At 64.2% G+C, this 9,993-nt stretch overlaps 1 protein-coding gene across 2 annotated transcripts in view; it reads right to left on the reverse strand.

Annotated features, from left to right (window-relative positions):
* Positions 1-248: 248 nt before the first annotated feature.
* The window catches only part of PXDN (peroxidasin), a 68,247-nt gene continuing 58,502 nt past the window's right edge, over positions 249-9,993 (reverse strand). For both annotated transcript variants that reach the window (XM_059405065.1, XM_059405066.1), the window contains 6 exons: positions 9,005-9,139; positions 8,153-8,361; positions 5,202-5,322; positions 4,968-5,100; positions 2,716-2,829; positions 249-2,192 (listed from right to left, as the gene is read on the reverse strand). In XM_059405065.1, the coding sequence (XP_059261048.1) occupies positions 2,073-2,192; positions 2,716-2,829; positions 4,968-5,100; positions 5,202-5,322; positions 8,153-8,361; positions 9,005-9,139 (832 nt within the window). In that variant the 3' untranslated portion in view covers positions 249-2,072. The remainder of the gene's footprint in view (positions 2,193-2,715; positions 2,830-4,967; positions 5,101-5,201; positions 5,323-8,152; positions 8,362-9,004; positions 9,140-9,993) is intronic.

The raw sequence follows: 9,993 nt of genomic DNA on the forward strand, positions 1-9,993 counted from the left end.
CCGTGAGAGCACCCAGGCTGGGGCAGGTCCGAGCCCACGCTAACCCTCCAGGCTGCGGCAGGTCCGAGCCCACGCTAACCCTCTTGTCCATTCTCCTTGCTTCTCCTGCCTCACATGTGCCCACGACACAGTGCCCGGAACAGTCTGGCTTTCTCCAGGAGCTGCCCCCTCCCCCCCTGCTGTCGGCCACTCGGAGCCAGCAAGCGGTCGCCCCAACGCAGGCTTGACGGGAAGAAGAACGCCAGACCCCATTTGAAAACGTGGCCCGTTTATTTGAACTGACAGCATCGGTACATAGTGCAAACGTCTCTTTGGTAATGAACTGATTACAACGAACACAGAAGGCACCCGGCTGTCGGCTACAGTCGGAAAGTAAATAAATATGTACATTCGCTTCGCGAGGCTGTGATCCCCCCGCAGTGGCCGCAGAGGGTCCCTCGGGGCCCTGCCCGCCGCTCGGACACCCCGTGTGCTATGAAACCAGGGGCCGCCGCTCCGACCGCAGTCACACACCCTCACTGTGAGCCGCAGACCGCCCCCACCCGCCCCGCCAAGAGCCTGGTCCTACCGCACATCCTGAACCACATGCGCGCGTCTGTGGCGAGGGCATGTGGCCGCCGGGGGATGGCAGACTCCCGGGTATGGGCGCGGCCCCGTCCCAACGCCAGAGCAGCTTTCCCAACCACCACACTGGGCGCACGGTTACCCGCTCTCCCGCCGGCCAACACGGCTCAAAGGTGACTTGATATCCCCAAAGACGCCCCACGCCCCGCGAGACACAAGCTGGTATTTGCGACCTGGCGTCCCGAAGCCCGGGAGTCAGGTCGGCTGTGTTTAAAGCCACTGGGGACACTCATGACGGGAGCAGTTGCCTCACCCCGAGGTCGTGGCAGCCCGGTCAGTGCCCGGGATCTCCTGCTCCCGGAAGGACGCCCGCGCCGGGCCAGACCAGGCTCGGAACCCGCCCACCATGTGCCCGACCCCCGAAGACCTGCCTCCAGGCCTCCGGGGTGACGGCCAGCCCACGGTGCCCCATCCCGAACTGGCCACCACATCCTGGGACCACCTGCGTCCTTGGGGATCGCGGGGGGGCCCGCGTCTGTGCACGCTGCTCAGGACAGGCATCACCTCGTGTCTAGAACAAGGAGGAGGCTGCTGGTCAACTGTGCAGAGAGACACCATGAGGTATGATGGTTGCTTCTCTCGGAATTCTAAGACAACTTTTGTGGAGTGGGAAGTGGTTTTTCGGCCGTCGCCGACATCTGGAACGTGCGCAGAATCTCACACAACGTTGTGCGTCTCAAAAATACAAATGAGGTAAAGGGGTCGGTGTTGTTTCTTTAAGGCGCTCACACGACCTGAACGTAGAATCCTCCGCGCGGAGAAGTCCGCAGCGCTCGGCTGGACCAGAGCCCAGCGTGTGCCGCGGGCCGGCCTTTGGCAGGAACGGGGTTCACATCTGGCCCTCGCCGGCAGCGTCACACGAGTGCCAGTGGAAACCAGCCTCTTTCTGCCTTTCTGCTCGTGGCTTCATCTCACTCCCACAGGCGAGCGCCGGACGCCGCAGGCAAGCGGGGCCGTCTATTCCAGGACCACATGCTGGCACCCACCGCCCAGACCGTCACCCCAGCTCTCCTGCGAGTCTGTCCGTCGGCCACGCGCCGGTCTTCCCAGAGCGGTGTTCATCCTTCTGGCGGCTCAATGACCTGCCCTGGCGGCCGGGCTGGTGGCGGGGGTGGGGGCGGGGGCTCGTCTGCAAGCTCCAGGCGTAGAACCAAGCGGGACTCACTTTTGGTCGAGAAGAAACGGTGGTATCCAGGGAAGTGAACTGAGGAGCCTAAATGACTTAACTGTGCAATTTAATAGTAGCACCAATATTTCATCAAAAACATTAAATAAAGACCTGAGAATCTAACGTGAAGTCAGGACATGTGTCCGTGGTTTCTCCTCTGTGAATGCTCTGCTCTGAGCTCCTGCGCTCCGCCGAGACGGAGGGGGTCCCTCCCGTCCGCACGCCCTGTGCCGGCCGTCGGTCTCGAGGACACGTGGAGGGTCCCGAAGGCCTCGCCGAGCTAAGGCTTCCTCCCCGTGCCGTCTCTCGGGCAGACCGGACAGCAGGCCCCACTGGCTCTCACGGGCGCTGGACAGTCGGCAGGTGGGCAAGCCTCCACGAAACAGGTGACCTGCCCGTCCTGGGAGAGAGAGGCACCAGGACCTGTCACTTCCTGGGGCACGTGGCCTGTGCCTCGCCCCCTGCCCGCCGCCCCCGTGACCAGTCGGGGCTCCTGGGTGCAGTCTGTACTGCGGCCGACGCCCCCGCAGACCCCTGCACTCCCTCCCAAGGTTCCCGCCCCACCCCCACTGCCCACCTGCCCCGGAGAGCTCAGGACCCCATGCGGGCTCAGTGCAGCCCCCAGATTCACATCTGGGATGTCCACCAGGGGGCAAGGAAGGGACACCCACAACGGACACCCCTTCCGGTCCCCGCGTCACCAAACACCCGCGCTTCCCTGAAGCTGGGGCCCGGTCACCATGGCCGATGTGGCCACCACGGCACCTCCATCCCCTTTCTCTGGGGACCGAGAACCACCTGACCGAGGCCACCCGCCTCACTGGTGCAAACACCCTGAGGCAGCCTGGGCCGGGGATGTGCAGGTCCCCCACCGCAGAGCGCAGCCTGTGCCCCCGCTGCCCACAGCAGAGCCCCAGACGCACCCGGCACTCGCAGACGGAGCACGCGTCCCGCCTCCATTTGGCGCCATTGGCGTGAGGCCCCCCGTCCGCATCTGCGCAGTCCGTGGAGCTGAGCCGCAACTCCAGCCTCTTAATCTGCAGCAAAACAAACACGTGTCCCGCTTGCTGGGGGGGGGGGGGGGGGTCTGAGCTCTGCGACGCCGGCGCCTCCTGCCCAGCGAGGACGCTTTGGTCCCGAGACCTCCGGGACAGCCCTGGGCGAGCCCTGCCACGTCGGGCATCAAGGGCAGGGGCTGCCGCGTACGGCAGCTCCGGGGAAAGAAGAGAATCACGGAGGGGATGGGAGAGGCTCCACGGGACCATGCGGGAACATCCTGCACAGAGACTCCCAGACATGGACAGCCCCGACTGGTCACCATCCTGAGCCACAGGCATCCCAGGGTGACCCTCCTGTACCCCTGCTGCGGCTGCCGACGCGGACAGCGTCTGCGCGGCTGGACGTGCTTCTCGCTGTGCCGGGAGGGCCCGGCAGCCCGCAAGACTCCCACCTCATCTACCGGTCCCAGAGCGGGGTTTCCGCTGAAGGCACCAAAGCTCGCGACCCGCACAGAGAATGGACACAACCAGGCACGGCCACTGCAGGGAGCACCTGCCGGGGAGGTCTCTCTGATCAAGGTTGGGGCGCGGAGATGGGATTCAACACGCAGAAACCCCGCGTGCTCCTGGCAGGTAACGCTCTCCATCTACCCCGTGTGGCAGCGGCGGATCACCGCGCAGCCTCCAGGCTGCGCGACCACACGGCCTCCCTGGTCCAGGCCACCTCGCCCTGCGGCCCGGGGCCCGAGCGCCGTCTGCCCTGGCCTGGGTGCGGGCGGGTCCCAGCTGGGGCTCCGAAGCGGGCCGCCTCCTGCACTCCGGCCCTCATTAGCACAGATCGTGGCATCCCCCGACCTCAGAGCCGTCTTCCAAGTCGTGAAGGAGGACCCCCGAGGCCGCGTGGGGCAGCAGCCATGGTTCAGCAGGGCGGCTGGGGCAGTGGGGGGCTGTCCTTGGCGGCTGCGGACAGGAGTTCAAGACGGAAGCTGCGGGACAGACCTTGCCAGCATCCCCCAGGAGACGAGGATGGAGCACATCTGCGGGAACCAGGCCTAGCCCTGCAGAGTCAGAGTCGCCTGCGAATGCCGTCCCCACCCCCGCCAGGAGTCAGGGCAGAGTTTCTGTCCGCCTCTCTCAACACCCGGCGGCCCTGCCCAGCGAGCGGCCCTGCTCTGGCGTGCAGGGTACGCAGCGGAGAGGATCACACCGGCATTATTCCGTCCCGCAGCTGGGAGAAGCCACGGAGGGGGTCACAGGTGTGCGGCGGGGGAAGCGGTGGGCACAGGGGCGGGGCCCGCGGGCGCAGAGGGCGGGACCGGTGGGCGTGGAGCGCGGGTCCCGCAGATTCAGAAGGAGGGGCCGGAGGGGCAGACAGCTGGCTGACCTCGGGGCCGCCCGTCCCCTTCCCGCCTCTGCTCCCACTGACCCATCCGCAGAATGACCCCTCCTCGCTGCACGGCACTCAGCTGTGCACACCTCGTGGTCACCGTCCAGCCAGCCGGCCTGGAGTGACCGTCTCTAAGACCCACAGCACCCACCTGTCCAGTGCGGAGTCCCCAGAAGGCCTTGTGCCCCACAGCCTGGCCGTCTCTCTGGCTGTAGGTGAGGGTCGAGGGGCTTCTCTCCTGGAGCCACAAGCCCCGCCCTCTGCCTGGCGCTCACGTTCCTCCCCACCCGGCCTCCTGTCTCTCTGCCCTCACACCCCTGCAGGTCGTCTGCCGAGACCAGAGCTCCTCCTTGGAGAAGAGCCCAGTGGGGAGACCCTCAGTGCTGCTGCCCCCCACATCTGGGGGACCAGACCACAGAATGCCTGCTGGCCCCGCCCTGGGGACAAGGGTTAGAGCAACACTCCGGGAGAAGTGGCTCTGGAACAGGACCGAGGTCTGAATTCTCCGTGGCCCTAACCCTCAGCCCCTCCTGGCCTATGATCTCTACGGCGGCTCCAGGGACCCCGCAGCTGTCACAATGGTGCCTGTGGACAGCCCACAGTGAGCGCTCACCGGCCACGGGGGAACCGGAGCGCAGCCCCATGTGGCCGGGCCGGGGACAGGCCACAAGAGAAGAGCCTCCCAGACAGGAGGCTCCCGGTCGGGGAGCTGGAGCCGACGTCACACGGGAGGGCCTCGGGAGCAAGAACGCTGTCTGCGGTGCGGGACTGGACGGGCAGGGACAGTTACCTGCTCTCTGAGGTCTGCGATGGTCTTCTGCATTTCCTGAACGAAGTCCTTGAAGTCGCTCGTCCCTGGCATCTGTGGGTGCTCGTGGGAGGGGGCTGTGGCGTTTCCTGGGTGCTTTCTGTGTTTCCCGATGCTGCACGAGGGAGGAGGAGACGCCAACAGACCTCAGCAGGTCACACGTGGCCGCAGGCGCCCCCGCCCAGAGCCTGGGACCTGCCTCAGGGATGGCCATACCTCGGTGTCCCCCCGGGGCCCGATTCCCCAATGGGCTCGTCCTCCTGGTAGCTGAACCCCAGCGATCGCCGGCCTCGGAAGTGGTGTGAGAAGGCGTTGAACTGTCCCCTGGTCCTGCAGTCTGAAACGAGTGTGCGGGCTGTGAGCGGTCGGCCCTGGGTCAGGAGATGCCGGGCACATCCTGAGCAACGTCACCGGCCTTCGCGGCACGTCGATGACACAAGCCGCAGCCTCGTGGCAGGCTTCCTCCCTCCACGGGCAAGTCGTGGCCTCGGCACCGCATCCTCCCGGCCCAGCAGCCCCCCAGCCTCACCTGGGCTCCCCACCAACAGCCCGGACGGCCGCCTCCTGCATGGACGCCCCACACCCCCGTCCTGTCAACCCCGCGCTGGCTCCCACCACGGCAGCGCGGCCCCCCGCGGCCCAGGCACTGTGCTCTCAGGGCACCGTACGCACGCCCGTGCCCCCTCGTCCCTCCTCCAGGGCCCTCCCGCCTGCCCACGACCACCCCATCCCACAAACACCCGGCTTCACGCCGCGCCCCATCCCCCCAGACAGGCCTGGCCAGGAAGGTGGCAGAGGCTACACATGGCCCTTCCCAGGCGCTGATGCGTGCAGAGAGGCGGTGGAAACCCCCGGAGAGAAAGCACACAGAGGACAGGCTGCTGTCCCCTGCCCCGGCCTAGCGGGTCCACGACCACCGCCGGAGGCAAAGGCCCAGACACAAGATGGCCGAGCGTTCTGCGATTTGATTCAGCGCCCAAACACGCGCTTCCCACTCGGACCTGGACCTGAGGCAGGTTCACGGTGTGAATGCACCGGACCCAGGAGGCCCCGGGCAACGCTGCCTCTGGAGCGCTCGCCCCCCAGCAGGGCTCCCGGCTCGCAGGCCACGCGCCCCCCTGCTGCGGCAAGTGGGATGCCACGGGGCTCGGCACGAGACCCCCACGGGAAGCGCTCAGTGCGCGTCCACCCTCCCCCGGTCCCAACCCCCCCAAGTCACTCAGGGGAGCTGCACGCCTCCTGCGACTTCCTCGGCCGGTTTAGGAAACAAGTGGCATGTTCCTTCACACACAGTGCATGTCCGCGCAGACACACAGATGCACGCATACCACACACGTGTGCTCACACGCAGACGGCAGTATCCCGGGGTGAGAGGGAACAGTAACACCGGACGAAACTTTAACAACTGTGAGTCTGATGAAGTACAAGGATTCTTTGTACTATTTTAAAATAAATGCAATTATTTCAAAACTGTGTGTGTGCGCACGTGCCCCACCCATCCCCACAAAGGGCGATTTCTAACTTTGGTACAACAAGGAGAAACCGCCCACCCGGGCGCCGCTTCTCTGGGCTCTCCCGCGCGCGAGCCTCACGCCCGGAGCTCCGCATGCACTCTGGGACCCGCGGGGAGCTCGGGCTGCTCTCCGGGAGTTTTGGAAATGGAACGGGAAGTAAACAGCGACCGACACCTGGTCCTGTCAGACCTTTCTGCTGTGTCTGAGACGTGGCTCTTGACCTAGGACGGAACACAGAGCCTCCAAAGCATCCTTGAACCTGGCGGCTCAGGACCTGGAGGAAACGCGTCCAGCGGCGGGAAGTCAGAACGGCCCCCGCCGCGGCACGGACAGGAGCGCGGCCCCGATGATGCCACCCGGCTCTGAGTCTCCGTCTCTCCAGGGTCTCTGGCTTTTCTGAGCAAAAACAACAGAAAACCCGGCTCTGCCCCCTGTCTAAGCAGCCAGGGGGCCTGGTGGCACCATCGGGACGTGAAGTTCTGTATCTCGAAAAGAACCGGCCTTTCCCGGGGGCTTGAGAAGAGCAGGTCTCTGCAGGCACAAGGACCAAACTCTATACCCCGCCCTCGGAAATGCGAGCAGAGCTGTGCAAACCAGCAAGGATAATTCTAAGAAAGTGAGAAAACACCCCAAAACCAGTTTCCCTTAGATGTATCAGGGAGACTGTAAAAGTTTCGGGATGTGGGGCGTGCAGTCGACTCCGCTCCAGTGGTCACACGAACCGTCCTGTAGCACAATGTGCCGCGCACCCACACGCACACACGTACCACATTCACGCAGAGCATGGCCAGGCGGACAGACGCCGCGCCCGATCGGCACGGCCACCACGCACAGACGTAGGCAGAGGACAGCGCTGACCTACCAACCCAGAGTCCCGCGCTCACGGACATGACGGCCAACAGAGAGCCACGGCCAGAGCTGTTTCCCCCGGGAAGAGGAGGTGGGGCAGAGGCCGCTTGAGGCCAAGCGTGGAGGCGGGAGGAGCCATCTCTGCCGCAGGGGGCCGCTGCGGGTCCCCAGCCTCTGGCCGCCAAGGAGCAGGGTCTCACGGCCAGCTCTGGACGCCCCTCGCTTCATCCTGCCGGGTCTGACTGCGGTTTGAGTAAAGCCCAAATCACATTCAGGTCGGGAAATGAGCATCCAGGTGAGCGACAGCGGGATCTGCGGACGCAGGGGAGCCACGGAGCGAGGATGGCCCCAGCGGCCCCGCCGCACGCGTCCCAGGTCTGCACGTGGACAGCCGCCCCTCCAGGCCTTCCACGACACTCCAGCAATGCGTGTTGTCACGGCTTTCGGAACGCGCGGTGCCCACAGTCGGGTGCGAGCTGCGCTTCCGGACATCTGAGTCTGGAGCCGTCCACAGGGGCCCATGATACTCGTCCAACACTTAAGTCCTCCCGGGAGACGCAGCTCGGTGTGAAGGAAGAAGCAGAAGCCGGACGGACCGCGCTTATTCCTGCCTCCTACCCATGGCCCTCGGTCCTGAGCTCTCACAGAAACCACACCGGGTCAGGAGCGTCTCCTCACGATCCCAGCCGGGCTCTGCTGCGTCCCCGAGCGGCCACCGCGGAGCTGCGGCATCGACGTTCCCCAGTACACGCGGCAGGCCCCGGGACGCACACCCCGCCACACGGCAGGCCCCAGGACACGCACCTTCACAGCAGTCCTGCCACACACGCAAGTCCACCCTGGGGATCTCGTCACAGCTGCCGTAGCCGTGGGGGAACTCCGCCACACGGAACACGTCCCTCTGCACGCGGGTGATGTTGTCGGCGTTGTCACACAGGATCCTGGCCAGGGACGTCTGCTTGATCTGGGTCAGCTGCGCCGGCGAGAACACCCCCGGGTTTTCATACCATAACCTGTGCTTCCCCAGAAGGAGACAAAGCACACACAGGAGGTGAATGAAAACATTTCCCCATCAGCTCTGTGGACCGTCTAGACCCCGCCGGCATCCACCAGGTACGGTTCACGGAGGGACTCGGACTCGACTCAGCTTTCTGACTCAGAAACAGAACAAAAAATCTGGACGAAAACAGGCAGTGTGTCGGCAGCTCAGAAGGCAGCATGGGCCACGGTTAGAATGCACGGCCTGGCGCACAGCGCCGACGGGCTCCCTGGGACGGGGGACGGTGTCCTCCTCTACGTGAAGCTCCACTAACGACACCCATGAAACCTGAAACTTGGCGGTCCTGCCAGAAGTTCAGATTCCTCCAAACTCCCACAGCATTGAACCCTGTGAATTCTCTATTCCTAGAACAGAAATGTCTCAAGCGGAAGGTCACGAAAGCAGCCGTGACGAGGCTGTGTAATTCTCGGGCGCGGTGGAAGAAGTCTGCACAGGGAGCGATCACAGTGAGGCTGGCGGCGCTCCCTCACTAGTCACCCGCACACCGAGCTCCGGCAACGGCTCCTTGCCTCCCCGAGTCCCCAGAAAGGTGCATTAAGAGCAGAGGCTCTTCCCTTTGGCACCTGCCTCACCGGTCCCGAGGCACCTGCGTTTACCTGTCCCCGTCTCTCAAGCGCTTGAACTGCGTGCTCAGCAGGCACATGAGGGTGGGCCCCAGCCGGCTGCCTGGGACCAAGTCTTCCACCATGAGGGCAGGGAACAAGTCGATGTTGAGCGGGGACCCGTACAGCCTGCAGAACAAACAAGTGAAACCTTGAACATGCCCGAGAACGCGGCAGCAGAACAGAGGAAAAAGGCCTCGCTGTTCCGGATCACTCAGCACCTTTCACACCTTTTGTCAGCCAAGAAATTCGCGGTGACTTAACCATCTATATGTCATACTTCAGAAGCTTTCTGTACTGTTTACACACACACACACACACAAAACACATGCGCAATTTATTATAACTATAGAAAAACCAACTTAATAGAGGAAAAACTAAATTCACACCTTTTCTGTTCAGAAATAACCACACCGGACCATGTAAGGTAGGTCCTTCCGGTTTCCTTCCACAAACACAAAGGAATGGGCTCCAGGAAGCTAAGGCAGCCCCTGAAGGAATCGCCGTAACGCCGCGATTCGACTATTTGTGGAAAATCCTCGTGCCGCAAGCTAGTGACGAAGCAGATCTCGACCACACGCCTGAGACGTGTGGGGTTCGATGCCCCAGGACGAGGACGCTCGTCCAGCTCCTGCAGCTCCGCAGGGAGGCCCGTGCGAGCCGAGCAGCCCGCACCCCATCGGGGACACCCCAGCAGCTCCCCAGACGCACATGTCAGCTTGCCCTCAATGGAGACTCTGAGCCCGGAGCGCACTGCCCAGCTGAGGGGCCCCACGGCCCGCAGGGACAGAGGGAGGCCGCTGCGGCAGCACCGGTCCTTCTGGAAGGGAGGCTGAGTGGTCTCCACACCCACTGCTCAAGGAGACGGGAGCCATGCGGTGTCGTCTTCAGGGAGCCACCCGGAAGCTTGCCTAAGCCCCAGCTCCGCCAGCACCCCTCCCACGACCCCACTGCTGACACGGGCACGGCCTCTGGGTCCCCGG

Source organism: Mustela nigripes, chromosome 7 (assembly GCF_022355385.1).
Source record: "Mustela nigripes isolate SB6536 chromosome 7, MUSNIG.SB6536, whole genome shotgun sequence".
Lineage (NCBI taxonomy): Eukaryota > Metazoa > Chordata > Mammalia > Carnivora > Mustelidae > Mustela > Mustela nigripes.